Source organism: Melanerpes formicivorus, unplaced genomic scaffold (genome assembly GCF_026170545.1).
Source record: "Melanerpes formicivorus ecotype bairdi unplaced genomic scaffold, bMelFor1.0.p_v2 SCAF_17, whole genome shotgun sequence".
NCBI lineage: Eukaryota > Metazoa > Chordata > Aves > Piciformes > Picidae > Melanerpes > Melanerpes formicivorus.
Window position 1 is genome coordinate 7203612 of NW_027142369.1, and position 20470 is coordinate 7224081.

At 34.6% G+C, this 20470-nt stretch overlaps 1 protein-coding gene across 4 annotated transcripts in view; it reads left to right on the plus strand.

The window, feature by feature from the left end:
- The window catches only part of PPP4R4 (protein phosphatase 4 regulatory subunit 4), a 57840-nt gene that overhangs the window by 22332 nt on the left and 15038 nt on the right, over positions 1 to 20470 (plus strand). For 2 of the 4 annotated variants that reach the window (XM_068148835.1, XM_068148839.1), the window contains 12 exons: positions 356 to 458; positions 3410 to 3557; positions 4264 to 4337; positions 6559 to 6665; positions 8870 to 8977; positions 11072 to 11193; positions 14049 to 14171; positions 14956 to 15125; positions 16133 to 16252; positions 16939 to 17016; positions 18354 to 18437; positions 19647 to 19826. In XM_068148835.1, the coding sequence (XP_068004936.1) occupies positions 356 to 458; positions 3410 to 3557; positions 4264 to 4337; positions 6559 to 6665; positions 8870 to 8977; positions 11072 to 11193; positions 14049 to 14171; positions 14956 to 15125; positions 16133 to 16252; positions 16939 to 17016; positions 18354 to 18437; positions 19647 to 19826 (1417 nt within the window). Of the gene's footprint in view, positions 1 to 355; positions 459 to 1893; positions 1966 to 3409; positions 3558 to 4263; positions 4338 to 6558; positions 6666 to 8869; positions 8978 to 11071; positions 11194 to 14048; positions 14172 to 14955; positions 15126 to 16132; positions 16253 to 16938; positions 17017 to 18353; positions 18438 to 19646; positions 19827 to 20470 lie in introns of those variants that run through there. The other 2 variants (XM_068148838.1, XM_068148837.1) reach the window with 2 other exon arrangements.

The following is a 20470-nucleotide window of genomic DNA, read 5'->3' on the forward strand; positions in this document are numbered from 1 at the left end:
TCTTCTATTTATCCCCTTCCTATGCTTTATCACTTGTTATAATATTAAGGTTTCCACAAAACTACTGCCTTGATATATAATTTGAAAAGATCTTTCAAATGTTTTGTTTTTTTCAAAGCTACACTAAAGTTAGAACATGCCATATTAGAAATTGTATGCAACAGTTTTTATTGTTGATATTTTTAATGTTATTTTATATTACATGTTATATACAAAATGTAATGCCTCTCTCCACTTACTATATGAATTACCTGGGTAGCGTTGGCTTGTCATTTTGTAGGGTTTTTTAAAATGAAAATTGTGAGTTTCTAGCCATCATAGAAAGTAATGTACTCTGTGTTTGTATTTTTGTAAGTTCTGGCCAGGATATCCAAGGAACCAGTGTGGTGGCCAATCTTCCATTCCTGGTGCGACAGAATCCTGCAGAAACGCTGCGTCGGGTTTTACCAAAGATCAGAGTAAGTTGTGTGTAACGAGGTTTGAATGTATCTTTTTCTGCCACTGTAAGTATTTTAATAAAGGCAAAACCATCCCACTTTTACTGTAAATTCAGCCTCTAGGGGAGGTCTGTCGGGTAGGTCTTGCACATTCATTCACTGAATGTACAAAATATGGCAGATAGTGTATGTTGAAAAAATGTTACAACATCAAAGACCCTTTGCATATTTAGCGTAAGTATTAGATCTGAGACAGACAAGCAATAAGTCCATAAGTATGCCATATCTAAATAATTGTTAGGTGTCAGTAATTTTGGTTATGTTAACAAAACTAACACTTCCTGCATCATTTAGATGTTAATGTAGGTTTGAGATTATTAAATACTTTTTTAAAATGCTACAGTTAAAATAAGGTGGCATCCTTGTATGGGCTCTTTTGTATAGAGATCCCCACTCTCTGGATTTCTGCTTGCACCTCCTCATGAACCTTGGAAGTCATTGAAATGCAGATTTAGGGAAAGCTTAGACATTTTTCTCAGCATTTCTTGTGCACCAAATGGCTCCTATCAAATGATGGTAGTAGTATTTTCCCTATTTTCCACCCTTGGGCAGAGGGAAATTGCAGGTGCCTGTCCAATTAATAAGATTTTTCCAAGTTCTGTGATTGCAGAAAACTATGGCTACTCATGTTGAAGTAGCCTTATTTAATGCTCTCTGGTGAGTTTGAAACTCATTTTCTAATTCTTATTTTCCTAATATACCAGTCTCCTCTTGAAAGCTTTTCTTCTTTTCTAGTTGATTTTATAATTTAAGAAGAGGTGGGGTGATTTTCACCCTGTCTTTTGCCCAGCATTGATTTTTAAGGTCCATCCTCATTGTAACTTTGAGCTGTAGTGCCCGTTATTTCTACGTCTTTCTAGTCCTAAATGAAGATTTCTGTTGTGTCAATGCAGTTACTAAAATGATTAATAATATTTCTACTTGCAGCATTTTTCAAGAGAGTTCTGTTGCTGCAGAACATAAAGTGAATTACAGGTGATATTTTTCTGTTTTCCAATTAATGGAATAAGCCATGCTTTCCAAATTATGCAAGTTTTAATGCCCCAGTTTAACTTGTAAACATTAGGATAGTTCAAGAACATGCTTATCCCCTTAAATTCCATTAAATACATTTGTCTGAATAAGGTAGACAGGAAAAGCTTTTTTTCCTCTGGAGTGAGAATCTGTGGAGGATCAGTGTATACAAAAATATGTTAACTTTCTAACAGAGTAAATTTAAGTCCGTTTATGTCACTCAACTTGAATTCACTGCAATTTCAATGAGAAGACCCATACGTTTTCTTGCATGGAACTGTACAGTTCTGAGTGCAAGCATCAATGCAGGCAGGTATGTAAGCAATCTAGAAATTTACATTTCAATGTCTCCCGAGGTCCATGAGGAGGCACATCCAGAGAATGTGTTCTCACACATGATTATCCAGAGTTGTGTGGATCTGTGGAGGAGACTATTTGGAAACTTTATTTGATGGTAAGTAACCCTGTTTGCATTGTGTACATAAAAATGAATTCAGCCTCATTATGCTCTGAAGTGGTTTCTTCACATCTACAGTATGTAAATAGTTCTTTTGATTATTTTGTGGATTTTTTTTTTCTCTTAACAGTTGTAAGCCAAAATCCTATAATAATACATACAGGTATTCTGATCTCAGAAACATTTGAAATATAAAATTGGTAGATGTCCTTATTCTTGACTGTGGGTGTTATAATGATAGTGGAGGAACAAGAATGGAGTTGGGCTGTGGATATCAAAAAGAGGGCAGTTTCCTTGACTATTGAATGCAGCTATTGTATCACACTTAGCTGTGCAGTGCTGTTTCTTTTTTCATTTGGGGGAGCAGGGACACAGAATGCTTTTAAAAATACACATGGTTGTAAACTGAGACAGCTGTTGACAGAGAAATCCTGGTTCTCTTTGAAATCAGGTGAACTAAAAGATAGACATTGGCACATACAAACTGGTTGACATTTGTAGAATGAGAATGTCTTGTTTTACTTTGAGGTAAGCAAAGCCTACTAAATAATTGCTCAAGATGGTCTCTGCAAAATGTATTTCCTAAGCAAAATCCCTCTGCTAGATAATACTTAGGTGCATAATGGATATTTTCTTAGTCTTGTCTAGGCTGATTTAAAAAAAGAAACTCAAGTATTAGCATACTGTTGATTTTTGTTGTGTGATCTGAGAAAACTGTTCATGTCAGGCACTTTTAAAAAAGAAAAGCAAAATCATGTAAAATGCTTAAAGGGAAGTATGAGCTTTGAACTCCTACCAAGTTTGGGGTCACATGTAAATTGAATGTAATTCTTCAGCAGTACAATAATGTGCTCTGTTTTCTCAGGAGATGTATTTAGAGAAGTAAACAAAAAGAATGTTTACCTGTCTGATAGATTTGTACATGCTTGAATGCTGTGTCATAGATTTCATCCTCTTAGGCATGTGCATGAATATGGAAATTAAATTGGTGGCTTGTTTAATTTAAAACATTTAGTAATAGTTCATCCTTGAATTAACTGTTGAATTGATGCTTTTAAAGACTGCCTATTTAATTATATTTTTCTATGTTAAAACTAAGTACTAGTAAATGCTGAGTTATTTCAGTAAATTCTATTGCTATATGCTTTACTCAAGACTACATATATGCACACCTTTTCATCCATGTTCCAAGTCAGTTGACAAGAGACAAAATTTAAATTGTGTTCTGCTATTTTAGTATCTCTGACTTGATGTGTGAAATACTTTTCAATTTGTGTGCATAAACAACAGAAGTGCAATTGTTGGCTGGTCGGGTTTTACCTCTTTTGTAGTTTACCCAGGTTGGTGTGTAGTCACTCTTAAAATGGGATGTAAAAATTTGAACGTCTTTCAGTACATTTCTGCCTCATTCTCTAAAGTGATACAATTTGTAATTATACAGGAGGTGCTGCATGTCGCAGGAGTGGAAATGCAGTTAACAGCTGCTGTTTCATTTCTGACTGTATTGCAAGAGGAGTCGGTGTCCATTCATACGTACTCCCACTCCTTCCTACACATCATCCTTCAGAACCTGGAACACAGAGATGCAGGTCAGGATAGTACAACTGTACTACTAATGACTCATTAATTCTGTATGTTTTGTTTCCTTAGTGACTGTGCAATGCTGTGTAAAGCAGTGCATACAATTTCTCCAACTTTGTATCTAGACTTGCATGAATGGAAAGATTTTTGCATTCTGACCACTTACATGGTGATAATTAAATGTAATTCTGATTGAAGCAAACACACACACTTTTTCTGAAGGACTAAATCCCCAAATTGTTACTGAGTCCAAGCTTCTACTGAAACACTAGGATTTTGTGGCTAAGGAAATGGAGGGATGATGGTTGACATTTATTCTGTGTGATGATTATTTTTTTTCTTAACTTCTTTGATGCTATGTTTAGGATACAAAGGGGAAAAATGACCTCTTGTAAAACTAGGCAGTTTTGGTGGGCATAAGAAAGGAATATGCTTCTAAATGAGGGAAATGTTATAAAAAAACCCCAAACAACCCAAGATTAATGCTATTTTTGTACAGGCATTGGAAAAGTAAAAGAAATAGGGAAAGAATCTGCTTCTCACTTATCCTACGTCTTAGTTTGAAGTCTTGAATGTTAATTTAGAGGCTTTTAGGTACGTCGCTTCTTGAAGAGGGTCTTGTGAAAAAAGAGAAGTGACTTTGTAAAAGTGATGTGTGTTTTGTTGTACTTATTATATGTACAACATAATACATAATTAATTTCTTTCTAACAGGTGTCAGCAATGCATGGCTAGAAACTCTTCTTGCTGTAATAGAAGCTTTACCTAAAGAGACTGTCCGACATGAGGTAATAATATTCTCCTACATATGCTGATAACAATAATATTTTAATCAAGTCTCATTTGCTTGGTAAGATTTCTGGCAGTTCTATGGCTGTGAAAACAGGAATGCTTGTGGATCATGCTGTAAGAGAATAATGTGTTAAAATTGTAGCGTTCTTAAATAAATAAAGAGTGTTTACTGCAACACTTCCACTGCACTTAGTATTCTCAGTAACATTTTTTATGTATCTTGTTTTGGTTTACAAGATGATATTGCATTCTGTGCTGTCTCAAAGAAGCTACATTTGGTTTGGTACTGAACTAAAATTCTGATTTCTGTTAAAAGTGACTGAATGCTATAGATCCATTTCATGGTGTACCTCAGTTACTCCTGATGTACCAAAACCCCAGTGTCCTGCTAGCACTCTTTCACTATGTAGCTCAAGAAAGAAAAAGGAAATCTGTTGCTAAGTCACCATGTCACTTCCCTTTACTCAACTAATTTATTCACTTTTGTTTTAATAATTCATATTTCATTGTTAAATTTAAAACTTTGAAACATTCATATTTTACCATGTTCATAATTTAAAACAACATGGAGATTTAAATACCCAATTGTTTGTGTAGTATAAAAATACTAGTTGAAAGTAGTGGTTAATTGAAATTCATCACAATTTAAAAAAGAAACTGATGAGAAGTTTAGGCTGAAAAATTAGGTTGGAAAAAAATCTAATTGTAATGCATATTTAAAGATGCCATTTAAACAAGGTAGAATTTCTTCCCAATTTGTCTCTAGAAACACATTTGTAAATTTCCACAAAAATTTGCTTTGGGAAGATAACTGATGAAGTAGTGTTGATTCAGCAGTTACACAGAAACCTGAATCTGAAAAGGGGCCTTTTTGTTTTATTGGAGGATCTTTTTTATTAGGACACTTGGAATATTCTAGTTGTTTTGGGTTTTTTTGTAAGCAAAAGTCACAGGACAATCATGGATTCCAAGGACATAAGTGCAGGTCAACCTGCCCAAATATCCTCTCTCTGGCAATGGCCACTTTGTAGGAAAGACTGTCTCTTGGTTACTAATTAGAAGTATATCTGGTGCATTTGCTGTCAGAGTTCAAAGACCAAATAAGTAATGCACAGTTTTGTAGTTAACTTACTATGTTTCTTTATGCAGTGTTATGGTTAGAAGTAAACTTTACGTACTGATTGTAGCCTAGATGATCTATTTGTCCTTAGAGTGGTATGATTCTCTCATCTCAAAATTTCTGCTAGTAAGAGGAGGAGAAAAATGCTTTTAGAATATTGTGATGCTTTTCTGCCTGATACAATATTACTTTGTGGAGCTCTGCAAGAGAGATTGAATAAGGAACTGTGACATACTGCAGGAGATTCTTTTTTGTAATGTTCCTTTTGGCCTGGCACCTGGATTTATGTGCTTCTGTCTGGGAGAGGGGGGGAAAGAAAATCTAACTATGGTGTTCTGCAGGCCTGCCTTAGTTTGTTTCTGGCACCACAGAGGTAATCCAACAAATAACAGTGATCCAATTATAATGCAGATCTGTGTGGAAACCTCTTCCCTGCAGATCCCAAAGTAAGTGTTCAAGAGGTGTTCAAAGTAGGTGTTCAAGAGGGGATTGGACGTGGCACTTGGTGCCGTGGTCTAGTCATGAGGTCTGTGGTGACAGGTTGGACTTGATGATCTTTGAGGTCTCTTCCAACCTTGGTGATACTATGATACTGTAAGCAGAAGTGAGAAGGATCAGCCTTTAAACTTTGTCAAAAGTGATGCTCCCTGAGATAACTTACGAGAAAAAAACTCAGAGAGACTTTCTTCTAATTTCTCTGTTTTTTTATTGTTTTGGTTTGTTTGTGATTTTTCTGGTTTTTGTTTTGTCTGGTTTTGTGCAGGAATGTATTTAACTTTAGTGAAAATTGCCAACTAAAGGCTATTTTAAGTATCCATATACAACTTAGTCCTAAAGTAAAGACACAAGTAGACAGATGTAAAATTGTGACTTTGATGTGAATCAGAAAGTGGTGTTTTGGCCAAGATACTGGTTTAATATGCTGCAGTTAGCATTGAATATTAAATATACTGTTAGTGTACATAGGTGCTATTATCATTAGTACTGATGAATTCCATGAAGGAGGTGAAAGACATTTGGGATGTATAGATTATTTCTTTTAAGAAGGAGAATATATTATTTACTTCTCACATACTTTCTCTTTTTCTTACCTATAGATACTGAATCCACTTGTTTCCAAAGCACAGCTTTCTCAAACGCTTCAATCCCGCTTAATTAGTTGTAAAATCATGGGAAAATTGGCTAACAAGTTTGAATCTCACATGTAAGTAGACAGCATATATATTTTCATTACACAAAAATTACAAGAAAAGTGGACTTTGTTGCAAAAATTAAATTCTTTCTTTTTACATTTCCTTTTATCCAGACAATAATAATGGGGAAAATGTTCATTATGTAATGAGCATATTTGGACTTCCTGCTGTTCGCCAGTTTATAAGTTCAGTTCTTCCAAAGGTTCAGCTGGGTACCCTTTTCATGCCATTGTTTTTCTTACCAGGAAATGAGCCAAACAGTGGATTTCTCTGCAGTTTATAGAGACAAAATACGAATTCATCACCTTAAGTCTTGTCATAAAGACTTCCCAACTGTTTTATGTGTCTAACCAAATTTAACTTGTACATAGATCTTTTTTGTTCTCCCTGATTATATGGAGAGGTATCAAGTGCCACTCTTGTTGCCTGATTGCTGTTCCAGGTCTTAGATTCAGTGTCTGTGTGTTTGGACAGTGGTTCAGAGCAGGGAAGCAATGATGAAAGTAAATCTGAATAATTTATCTGCCCAAAGCAGTTGGCATAGTGCATTCTTTGAGCAGTTTATCCATTCTTTATGATAGCTGGACCATTCTACCAGGTGTGTTACCTATCCAGGCAACTGGCCACATGTGATTTTGCATTACAAAAGAAATTAACTGAGAGCAACTCAATGCAAAGAAACCATGTCTAGCTAAGGAAGTCTGCTCTAATAATGTTTTTTGTCTGCCCCAAAGTGCAAGAATTTAGTGTAACAGAAACGATGAACAACAGGACTGTATGACAAGATATTTAGGAATTAATGCCTTTAAGTTATTATTTCCTTATTCAGTTAAAACCCCCAAACATATAGAAGCAACCAAAAGGATACTATCTACCCCTTCATTTGCAGTGTAGACCACAGATATCAGTAATGCAAAAGGTAATGGGCATGGTAACATAGTCTTTTTTGAGAATGTTGACCAAAGCCTTCAAATCCATATCTTCAAAATGTACAGAATCCCAGCATGATCCCACTTACATTTATTTACTTCATACTACATTTTAATAAAAAGAGTGAATTTCCAGATCACTTGTAATCTTAGGAGAAATGATAATGTTAGACATAATATAAGTTCAAATAATTGTACCTTCTTTTGTTTGATTTCTTGATGTTCTGAAACAAGAACCCCTGAATTTTACTGAGCAGATAGTAACACCATTTCTGTGCAGAAGTTACCTGTAAAGAAGGGGGCTGAGAATTTCCTGAGTCTTACAGATCCTCTTGTAGAAGGCTCTTGAGAGCAGTTCGGGGCCTGGAAAGAGACCTGGATCAACAAATTTAGAATGTGGCAGACTGAATAAGGTTCATGACACCCTCTCATTCCCCTTGCAGGAGGGATTTTGATCTAGGCTCAGGAGATGTCTGGCCTCAGAAGCAGGCAGTGTGTAAGCATATCTTCACATTTGAAGTGAAATTTTGATGGAAGAAGCAAATTAATTTTTCAGTAGAATGAGTGAAGGATGTTCAGGCTGACTTGAAAATTTGCTTGTCTGTAGCTTCATGTTCTTTTTTCCTGAGTTTTGCAATAACGTAAGCATTTGGATAGAGGTACTTTATGAATACTCATGACAGCAGGTTGGGCAGTGAAAAGAAACAGTGGCTGATTCTCCCAAGTTGTTTTTACTTAAACAGAATTCAAAGTATTTATTTTATATCTGCCTTTGATTTGATATGAAAAATTGAGTCTGCTTGCATAGAGACATTGCAATAGTAAAGCTTTTAATTACAATTTTTCAGTCTACTTTCTTCCCAAATATTTCTCTGATGAAAAACCAAAGAAGAGGTAATAGAGACAATGACTTGGGATTTGCACTTCTATTTACGTTATTCTTTTTATTCTTGTGGTGGCTGTTCAAAAATTATACTGAAGATGGTTATTAAATGAGGACAGCTTCTCTAAGCCAACTTACTATTTTTGTAGTTACAAAAAGAAAGATGAAATATGAGCAAATTATAATGACTATAGATAATCCTTTTTCTCTTTCTTTATAGCTCATCTGATGTACAATTTTCTTCTATAATTGCTATTTTTCAGAAAAATCATTTGCCATATGTGATAAATTAGTGTTAAAAATACTGCCAGTAAGAGGTATTATACATGTACAAATTGAATACTGCATAGTGGATTTTATAAAGTCTTGGTTTATATATGAATAAAAATGTTCACATTTTTAGTATTAAGAGAGAGATTCTTCCGTTGGTAAAATCACTGTGCCATGACGTGGAGTATGAAGTGAGAGCTTGTATATGTCAGCAACTAGAACATATAGCTCAAGGAGTAGGGTGAGTACAGTTTGTGTAACTGCTTCTAAATGCAAAGTCTTTCCTTAAAATGTTTAATTTTAACCTAAAACCTCCTTAGATTTCTAACTTAATTCATGTATACTCAATAATGATTCTGAAGGGTATAGGTGTGTTCTTTGGCAACTGGATCTTTTATTGTTGTTTTTTTTTAAGGGTTTTGTTTCTTTCTGGTAGTAAAATTGATAAACCATACAAGTAACAGTGTTTTTGAAGTAATGAGTTCATATAGAGCTTCTTGTAATTATTTAAATTATCCATTGATGTTGTTAGGCTTATGGAAAAATGGAAGATACTTATGGCAAGTATTAGAAGTTTTTAACAATGACCATGGAGTTTTGTGCAAAAGGATGCTAAATGTTTTTTTTAAGGAAATTTTGTTCAGTATCACCTTTACTCTGAGCTTGAAGGCCTTCAATATGGCACATGCAGTAATAGAAAAAGTCAGACTTCTATTTTAATCAACAGTGCATGTTATGTACCTATGCAGGATTGGTCTCTGACAAATATTTCAAACTTCCAGATCTGTCCATCTCTTATTTTTTCAGAAAGAAAAAAAAAAAGAGAGACAGTAAATTCTCTTAAGAATTGAAGAAATTACCAAGTAAGGTTCCCTGCTCTGTGCTACACAGTGGGCATAGATCAGATCTTAAGAGTCCTTCTGGCCTTTAAAATTGTGAATGAGCAAGTTCAAAGATGAGGCTAAAAATGAAATGTGATTTGAAAGAATATTCATAGGTTTGTGGAATGGTTTAGGTTGGAAGAGATCTTAAAGATAATCTAGTTCCAGCCACCTTTCCATAGGCAGGGGCAGGGACACCTTCCAGTAGATAAGGTCGCTCAAGGCCTCATCCAGCCTGGCCAACCTGCAGAGAGTAGGCACTCATGACCTGCCTGGGCAACCTGTTCCAGTGTCACACCACCCTCACTGTAAATAATTTCTTCCTAATATCTAGTCTAAATATATCCTTATCAAGCTTAAATACATTCCCTCTCATCCTATCCCATTGGAATTTACCATCGAAAACTGGAAAAGTGTATGTTCAGGTAGTGTTTCAGCTTACTCAGATACAGGGAGTGCATATTCACATCAAGACCTGAGTGTTACTGCTATGTTCTTAAACTTATGTTTTGGTAAGGTTGTGCAGGATAATAACTTACAGATTCTTAAGCTTGTATTTGTATTCCATTGGTCTTTTGCAAGTTCAGAGGATGTGAATAATGTGAAAACACAGCATTACTCATCCTAGCAAAGTTCTTAATTTGTCTTTTTACTTACTTTCTTTTATAGCATGATGTAAATTAACACAGGAAATAATTTTAACATTTTCCATATTGAATGGCTTTGGATTTTAAAGAATTTGTGATGACAGAGAAGAAAGGAGTATTGGTTGATATTACTGATATCTGGAAAACTGGAAATCTAACACACATTTAACTCCTCTTTAAGCCACCTCTTTGATTTCAAAGTCAATCTCTAATAGAGCAGTCTGCTGCCAATGTATAGATTCAAGTTTTCAGGAATCAAACACATAGACTGTACTATTAATTACCAAGACAAAAAGAGGCCATCAGAACCCTTTATTTACTGAAAGCTAGTATCTGTACTAATTGGGAAACCATGTTTTCTCTAAGCAGTACTTGCTTAGTCTTTGTAGAGAAGGCTTATCTTTGAAGCATAAGATTTCCAGGAACAGCAGTCCAATGTGACTCATGTTTAATCATTTTGGCTTTGGTCCATTGCACTGAGCAGCTTCTGTATATTTGATCAGAAGAGTTTTCTTGGGGAAATAGCTGGACTGTTTCAAGTATTTTCCAGGCTGCATGTTCTGCAATTTATTTCAAGCTAATTTGAATGCTTTTTTTTGGTGATGAAGTTTTGCATTTCAGACTTGCGTATTTCTTTGGCTGACAAATTCAGAAGTCCTGAGATTGACTGGAGGTTCTTATTGAATTTTAATTTTCTTACAACTTTGTCAGTTTTTGATTCTTGGCACTTCAAGGAAGAATTCTATTCTGTTGTAGCAATATATTTTTGTTACATATTTTCTCTTGACTGCTTGCCTCACTTTGCAGGACAGAACTAACAAAAACTGTGGTGCTTCCTGAATTAGTAGAACTGGCAAGAGATGAGAGCAGCACTGTACGCCTTGCAGCTTTTGAGACATTAGTGAATCTGCTTGATATGTTTGATGCAGGTAAGTATTAAATTTAGGTTTACTAGTCCAGTTCTCAGTGCTTTAATGCATTTTATAAATGTATTAAATACTTTTGTTTTGTCTGCACTCTTCAGATATTTCTGATTTTATTTTGTTTATTATTTTATCCTTTATGTATTTAATGTCTTGTAGTGCTTTATATGTAGTAACTTTTAAGGATGGTGAACCAGTTGTCCATGAAATAGTTATCTTATTCCAAGTTTCTAATATAATGAGGCTAAGTGAAATGGGTGAAACTATTGTATAAATGATAGAAATGTTGGATTGTTTAGTATTTATTTAATGCTGTCAAAACACATAATATATAATGTTCACTCAACAGATTCAGTTGCTTGTGCTTTTTATTTGCTGTCAACTATGTTTTGCCGCTTAATTGCAGTAAATCCAGCCCTAACTATAGAGGGCCACCTGCTTCTGAGCTGAAGAACCCAGGCTGGGGCAATGATATGATATTTATGTGTGTATCAGTAAACCCTGCAAATTGTAACATCCAGTGTTATATGTCAATTGCGTTTGTACATTTCAGAGCAGAACATACTTTCTCAAGTCTCTCAAACTGCAGTGTGCGTAACCAAGTGTTAGCAATTGCTCTTCAGTCCCTTTGAATTTGTGGATGCATGGCACTGAAATTTTTTTCTTTGCAATGACAAAGTGTGTGCATTTTATGAAGCTTTTTAATATTTAAAACAGAAAATGCAAATGCTTGTGTTTTTCTCAGTGGCCTCTATCTTTAATCAAACATGAATGCTTCATGCGTTTTCAAGTGTAGGGGTGAGTGTCACTTCATGCAAAGGAGAAGTTCTCTGTTCTTTATCTGGTTCTTTTGGCATAGTGGTAGTGGATTACCTATGTGCATGACTCTTAGATTGTCATCACAGTTTCAGTTGAACATTGAGTGGGGCTAACTTCAAGGAGAGATAATGTGACTGTTCCAGTATAGGGGAACATTTTGAGTAACTGCTATGCCTTGTCCTCCAATCAACTGCTCTGTATGAGTATTTTATATTGTTGATCACTGCTCATTATTTGCCACTCTGCTCATTAAACCATCTTTTCCCAAACTCTTCAGTTCCCAAACTCTTCATTAGCAATTCTGTATTTTGAGCCACATTTTCCACTCCCACTTCATCTTACTAACTCTGCTTCTCTTTCTTGATACATAAGTGAGGAGCTAGTATTTACTGAACAGGGATTTGGTGATGAATTACTAAAATGCATAACTGCATATAAGCTATTTGGAGGAGTTCATAAGAAAAGAAAAAAAAATGAGGAGAATACAAAAAATAGACTTTTTATCAGTAAGAATGGTTAATTTTCAAATTATTAAGCCTTTGCATTGATAATATCAAGTTTATGCTTCTCTTTATATCTAGTCTTCACTCTTTTCCCCCCTCCCTCCCTTCTTCCCACTTGCCCTCCTTGATTTTGTAACTACTGCTTTTAGCTATTGCAGAAATCTTAGAGAAAGCATTCAGAAATTATTTACAGATTCCTAGAAATTAAATTTGTGTAGTTCTTTTGTTTCATGGTGTCGTAGTTTGGGCTGGGTGCCCTCTGCTACGGGGGTGTTTCCTGTGTCCAGAAGTCCAGCCCAGTGGGTGGACACAGGAAGTTATGTATTTCTACCATAATTCCCACACCACTATAAATTTTATGGCAGGGTCTGGCACTTTCTCTTCCCTTCCTCTCCGATACCCGGTAACTGGGGGAAATATCTCCCAGCCATGGGCCTGGCTAGGCCCAAGGCCACGTGGGGATGGGCAATCTCAGATCTGGCCAGCTGAGACTAGCCTAGCAGTGGGGGGGGAGGGAGGAGCCCTGGGGGTTTTGGGTGCACCCTCAGGTGGGATGGGATCTTTCTGGGTCTGTTTTGGGGTTTCTCTTGTCACTGTGTTTCTAGCTTTCTGCATGCACTCACTGTTTTCTATTTAAACTTTCCATTACTTTTGCAATCTGTTTGTCCGAGTTGTTATTTCTGCATGTGGTGGGGAAGGGATCTGCCCCAACCCATTAGACATGGCTGAACTAGAAAATAAGCATTTTGAAGGTTCATCACTCAAAATTATATACAATTGTTTGTTTTTCACAATGTAAAAATATTTCTTCAAGTCAAACTAAATATTTTGTTCAACTGTAATTATTTCCTGAATTTTGGTGTTGATCTACCATGAAAAGATCCTAAAGCCTTTAAAATTGAACATATTAAAATATAATGGTTTCATTTAAAACAAGTCAAAACACATAAATTTATTTGAACATTTACTCCTTTACATTATAAGGAGGCTGAGTGGTTAGATTTGCCTTTTATATCAGTTAATTTCTTTCCTTTGCCTTTAATGATCTTGTTTTTCTGTGAATTTATTGTTTACCAGAAGATTTTCAGCCTCCTCTCACTAAGCTGAAAAATTTCACTTCCTGTGTGTCCAGGTTTTCACTTTACTGTCATGGTCATGTTCGGTCTTGATCTCCATGTGTTCCTACTAACATAGGAAATCTGTTGTAGAATTATGAAAGTATTATTTCCTTCTCTGTATTCTTGGTGATTGGAGAAGTTAGTGACTGTTGATTTCTTCTCAGTCTCATCTTTTACTGGAGGATGCCTTTTCCCTAAACCCAAACAAAACAGGTAAGGTATTAAAATTTAGGACCTGTATTATAGTAGTATGTTTGGCATTCTCTGTACCTCTTATTTTCTATCTCCAGTGAGTGCCTGGAAAATATTCCTGAGCATGTTAAATGAAACTTTTCATAACTATGGAAATCCACTTTCTGTGCCTTTTTTTGTTTTAGGTGCCAACAAATGGCTAACTTTAAAAATGTCTTTTGTTTTTCAGATGATAGAAGTCAAACTGTGCTCCCCTTAGTGAAATCATTCTGTGAAAAATCCTTCAAGGCAGATGAATCTATACTAGTTTCTTTGTCTTTCCATTTAGGGAAATTGTGTAATGGATTATATGGTATGATTTTATGTTATTTTAAAGAAATCTTTAAATAAAATGAGGAAGATTGGAGAATTTGAAGCTCATGGAAAACGAAATGATAGTTAGGAAAGGTGTTATGGGAAATAAAAATCTGAAATCATCCGTGCCAGGGCAAGTTTAGGCTGGATGTTGGGAATAAATTCTTCACAGAAAGACTTGATGATCTTAGAGGTCTTTTCCAACCAAAACACTTCTATGCAATGATTAAGCATTTCATTCTTCTTGGTATCTGTCATTAATAGTGTGAGTAGAAAAAGGAGCCCTTTCCTTGATTGTTCTCATATTACTAATGTACATATAAAATGACTTGTCATTTTTTAAGTCCTCTTGTTACTTACATGCCAGTTTGTTCTGAGTTTTCCAATTTTATACTTACATCTCTTCATTATCTGTAGCAGCATGACCTAACTTTTCAGCTTTGTTCAGGCATGCATTCTTCATGTGATACAGTTCCAGAAATCCCTAAAGATGTAATGCAAGAATAAACCAAAATTAGTGGAACATGCAAATATATTTGCAAATGTGCAGTAAAATCCTTTGTATTTCAAGAATTATGTAAACAGAAATTAAGATTCACTCTGTTACAATTAGCTATTATATTTCACTTTTTCTGTGTAATGAATGTGTACTGAAGATACTCTCCTAGAGTCAAGACGGGGGGAGAAGGTATAACAATGGATAGATTTGTAAATGAGATTTGTTTTGGGATATTATTAGCAGAATTTGTAATGAGGAAACAAAATGGTTTTGGTTTTTATAGGCATTTTTACTCCTGAACAGCACTTACGTTTTTTGGAATTTTATAAGAAGCTTTCCACGCTGGGTTTACAGCAGGAAAATGGACACAATGATAATCAACTACAACTTCAAACTCTGGAACAGGAAAAGAAGTATATTTCAGTGAGGAAGAACTGTGCTTACAATTTTCCAGTAAGTAACATTACTTTAAGGTTAAATAATTCGTCATGCATATAGTTCACTAAGTAGGACTGCATGAGTGATTGAGACATTATTCGCAAATTGTGCATAGCTAGATTCTACATGTCTTCTGAAAAGTTCAAATTAATGGCTTAAAGTAGGGGTTTATCCAAAAATTTTACCAGTTTTGACTGAAAGAGTGCTGTTCTAAGAGGTTACTGGTCTCATTCAGTCCTACTCATTTTCTTCAAACCCTTAGTGCTAAGATGCTGCGAAAACGACTGTAAAATGGAGCCCCTGGTTTCAAACCACTCAGATCTAGGTTTTGTATTTAGTGTATGTTATGGCACTTTAGGAAGTTAAAAATTGACTCTGGTTAGATTTCTGTTTTAGTAATGTTCCTGTCTGAATAGAGAAAGTCTTTTAAGTTTGTGTGAAGTCTTCAAACTTAACAAGCATGTTTCTGCAAATCTACATTTTATTTTGACATCCTGCATTTATATTTAAAGAAAATCATTTGTACCAGGAGCCAGTTATTTTTATACTACCTTTTAAAGACATGCAGTCTGAATGTAGGTAGACATCTGTTGGTTTATTTGAGCAAAACCAAGGTATACACACAGAGTTTTGTTGAAAGTCAGAACATTGCTTGCTGCTTGCTAAAATGTGCTTTGGTGTTGAAGTCTCCAGTTGCAGCTTTCAATTTTATATGAAATGTTAACAATTTTTCTAAAACTAAACCTTTATAGCTTGTCTTTTTCTAATCTCTGTATTGAGAAAAAGCCCCTATGCAGTGTCTGGAAGATATGTAAATCCAATTTAGTTCTCAAGTCCAGAATTTGTCAGATGCCTGTGTTTTCACATGAACATTAAAAATGCCACACTCCTCTTTAAAATCACAACCTATTGTCTTCCAAGCGTCTTGCTGGTTGTAACTCAGTGTTTTTATCTGACAGTCTCAGATACTGTAGTCCTTTAGCTATGCAGTTCAAAAACCCCACACCTTTATCTTACCACAGGCCATGATTGTTTTTGTGGATCCAAAGAACTTCCATTTAGAACTGTATTCTATATTCTTCTGCCTTTGTCATGACCCTGAAGTTCCTGTCAGATACACTATGGCCATAAGCTTCTATGAAGTAAGTCTTCAGTGGTTTGTTAGTGATTACATGTGTATAATATTTATGCTGTTTTCTTCTTCAAGCTCACATTAGTGACTCTTCAATTAAAATAAAAAGACTTGTTGAAATGATTTTGTTTGTCAAAGATGTTCAATCTCTTCCAACCTCTGTATATAGAATCATAGACTCATACAACTCACTGGAAGGGACCACTTCCAGTTACTAGGGACGTCACCTGGGTGGCACTACTTCTCAAGTGTTATGGAGAGCCAGCATAGGCTAAGACAATTTTTGTATGTTCTCTTTTGTGAATTGTATAGTAGACTGAATGTTAGCTCTTCCAAGGAGCATGAAGTAAAACTTGAATATTCCAGAAGGAATTTTTCTAGCTTTCCACTTCAGCAAATGTGAAATAGAGTTAATTCTAAAAGCATGTTTCATGTTTAGATAACAAAGCTGTTTCTTGACTCACTCTTTATATAAGAATATTTTTAATGTGATTTATGGGAAAGTACACAACTTTAGAAGGCTGATACTAAACAATTGTTGTCCATCCCATCTTCATATAATCAGTTTCAGTTGGAAAAGATCTTTAAGATCATGTTTACTGTAAACTAAGCTCATATAGTATGGTTGCTGTAGTGCCATGGAACTGAAGAATGTTTCACCTTCCTATTTAACTTATTCCCTATTTAATTTTTTAGGTTGCCAAGCTTTTAAATTCTGGTGTCTGCACAATACATAAAGAACTGGTTGCACTATTACAGGATGAGTCACTGGAGGTAATATATTTTAATTGGAGCTTTCTTTTGCATGTTACATTGAGGCAGATGATGTTTAATAACTCTACAGTAAGACAGTAGAGTAACTGAAATCATCAGCAACCTTTTATTTCTGATGGGCAAATGTTTCCTAAAGATGCTAGTCTTCTGTGAATAAAAAGGGGGAAAATAAGGAGGATGTTTGAATTTAGTAAACCCACATTGAATTTATCATCTTTTGAAAATAATAATTCTAAATTGTTTTAATTGCCATATTATTTATTACCTTACAAAGTCTGTGTAAGGATTTGGTTTTGATACCATATTAAAATAATCATTAGTAACATTCAAGGCCTTTGCTTTGTTGTATTTCATTGCTGCAGTTAAAGAAGAGATGAAGAAGTTGTGTACAGTTCAGTGAGACAGTGTAGTTTAGCATACCTTGGTTCCAACCTGTGAAAAATATTAATCACTTACCTGTATTACAGTTAATATATTTAGCATATTTTTTTTTAATTGAAAAACCCCAAATATTTATTTTTGAGACAAAATCACCAGTTCTCTGAAAACAGTTATTTCAGTCGTTGATATTTTTTGTTTTCTTTGTAGGACCTTTGGATACAGCATTGAAAAATGTTTTGCTTTCAGGTGCTCCTTTTTGTTTTGGTACCCTTTGATAGACATTTTTAAGGAAATTAAAAGCATTCATAGAACATCTACTCAGAGTTGATGAGATTCTGACTCATCTGAAAATTCTGAAGTCGAACATTTGAAAGCTGAGACTCAGAAGCAGCTGGTGATTTTACAAAATGCCTTCATTTGATCCCTATACAATTGCCTAAATCGTAGACAAATATTTAGTGCTTTTATCTTTTATACACCTCAGTCAGGATTGGTGCCAAAAATATTTAATTGCGCACTTTTCTAATCCTATTTCGACTATTACAACATTTGAAAATAATTTCTATTAATATAGACTATATATTCTTTTTCAATTTATCAACTGCAGTTTTCTTCTAAAGAAGGAAAAAATTGCTTTTAGGAGAAAAAATATTTTCTTTGAGGCTTTTAACTGTCTGCGGAATACAGATATTTCTTAAGAATGAATGCTCAAGTTATTGTTTGTTTTCCTAAACTGAAGCCAGTAATACTTTGACTGCTTACTACATTAAAACATTAGTTTTAAATCCCAGTCCTCATCAACCCAAATATGTTGCACCTAGTTAATTTTTTATTTATTTTTTTAAATACAATTGTGAGAGAACAGTATCACAGGAGATGTCATCAGGGATATGTTGGGTAGAGATAAAAACTGAGTCAGGTTAATTTACAGATTCATACTGCCTTTCTTTAAATAGGTGTTAGATGCCCTGGTAGGTCACCTTCCTGAAATCCTTGAGCTAATGGCTAATGGAGGGGAAAACAGTGGCTCAGAAAGCAAGGTGGGTGCTTTCATGTGTTTTTAGTTTGTTTTCTAAATTAAGATTGTTCAGTCATGTATTATATGAAAAGGGTTTCATGATTAATTTCTGCTTTGGAGAGACAGACATTTTCTGGTTTGGTTTTGGGGTTGTTTTTTGTTTTTTAATTATTTTGAAAGATTTAATATAAAAATAAAAAATTCCACATTCTTTCTGTACTTAACCACAAATTTGCTGAAATAGATAAAATACTGAAATGCAGTTATGAAATTAAAAAAACCCTTTGATGTCATACTAAAGGAGTGATAGCTAATACCTAATTTTTTTTTCAAATCTTTGAGTATTGATGTGCCAGCTGCTCATGGTTGATGTTTTCAGACACAGTTTCTGCTGGCAGGAAGCTTACTTCCTGAAGTAGAGGCCCTGAATTAGGATTTAGGAGACCTGTAGTCAGCTCCCCTTTGCTAATTTAATTGTATATGGCTGTAGATGATGTTTTTTTCAGTGGCTTGTCACATGTAAAATGGAACATAAGAGATCGTCTGCTTGAAGATGCTAAATGTATAGAGAAATTGAGATATTCCAACAATATAAGAACTGAATATATCTATTTGCTTGTATGCACAAGAGTTGAGAGTGTAGTTTAAAAAGCGGATTTCAGGTTTTTACAGCTGTGAATTTATATAACATAGAACAAATGCAATGTCAAATGTGACAATCTTTGCCTCCTACTGAGAAAACGTGTATCATTTTTACTAAAATGAATTAGGGAGCTGAGAAGAATAACTGTAAACATTGAGACTCAAAGGAAAGTAGAATTTATTTAGTTTGAGAGAGAAGACTGAGGATGGTTGTTATAATAGTCTTCATGTCTATAAAAGGATATTGCAAAGAGAATAGTTATTAGTTTTTCTTTGTCAGGAGGAGAAGCTGGAAATGAAAGTGTACTTGCTTAGATACTGGGATAGCTTTTTGACTAGTTAAATGGCATTTACTGCATAAGGGAGAGTCTTTAACCCCAATCATTAATTTTTATTTTTATTTTTAACAGTTTAGACTAATCTCTACTGGAAATAGTCACAATGTAGCTGATCCTGTCTTAGGAGAGAAATTAATTTACCTCTTAAAATTTCTTCCCTTTTTACATTGTTATGATGTGCTTTTGAAGCGTATCAACATGACATACAGCTAGACAATGTAAAATTATTTTAATATTTATTTCATTTCTAGTTGTCTATTCCTGACCTGATTCCTGCATTAACAGCAGCAGAACAAAGAGCAGCAACTTCTTTAAAATGGAGAACTCATGAGAAGTTACTACAAAAATATGCATGTCTCCCTCATATCATATCAAGTGATCAGATTTATTACCGTTTTCTTCACAGAATGTTGACAATCATTTTGACAAATGTGAGTTTGCCTGTTTCTTTCCCATTGTTTTTTGTTTACACTATTTAGAACAATAACCATCAGGTATTTGCTTTGTATAGTACTTTATATGCTGTATTAACCTTAAAGTACTGTTTCTCTTTGTATATGGTATATCAAGCTGTGGGTTTTTTGATAAGACTGAAAAGTTGCTCTGAGAACTCCACCCATTTGAGGAGCAAAATTGTAATTGATAGATTGTTTTGCTTTTTCCCTCCCACCCTTTCCTTGTGCTTATTATTGATTGGTTTCTAAGTAAACCAAATGTTTTTCCTCTGATACATGTCTTCTTATTCCTGTTTCTTTTTTTCCATATGTGACTTTGCGTTGTGTCCCCTTCTTTATGAAAGAATACTTTATTCTCAAACCAAATGAAGAGAAGATGTTGTTAAGTTTTATTTTCTAAGACCTCCGATATAGAAGGTGCCTTCCACACAAGGAATATTTTAAGGCACTTATGAAATATTCAAATTAAAAAGTTAGGCAGGAGGTGTAAAGAAGTAGATGTCTCGTGAATTGGCCAGACTTCCTTATTTTCTCTCCATTATGCTAATTATTTTGACATTTATGAAGTTGGCTAATGTTTAGCTATTTTTTTTATTTCTAGATAATTTTTGTTTTACATT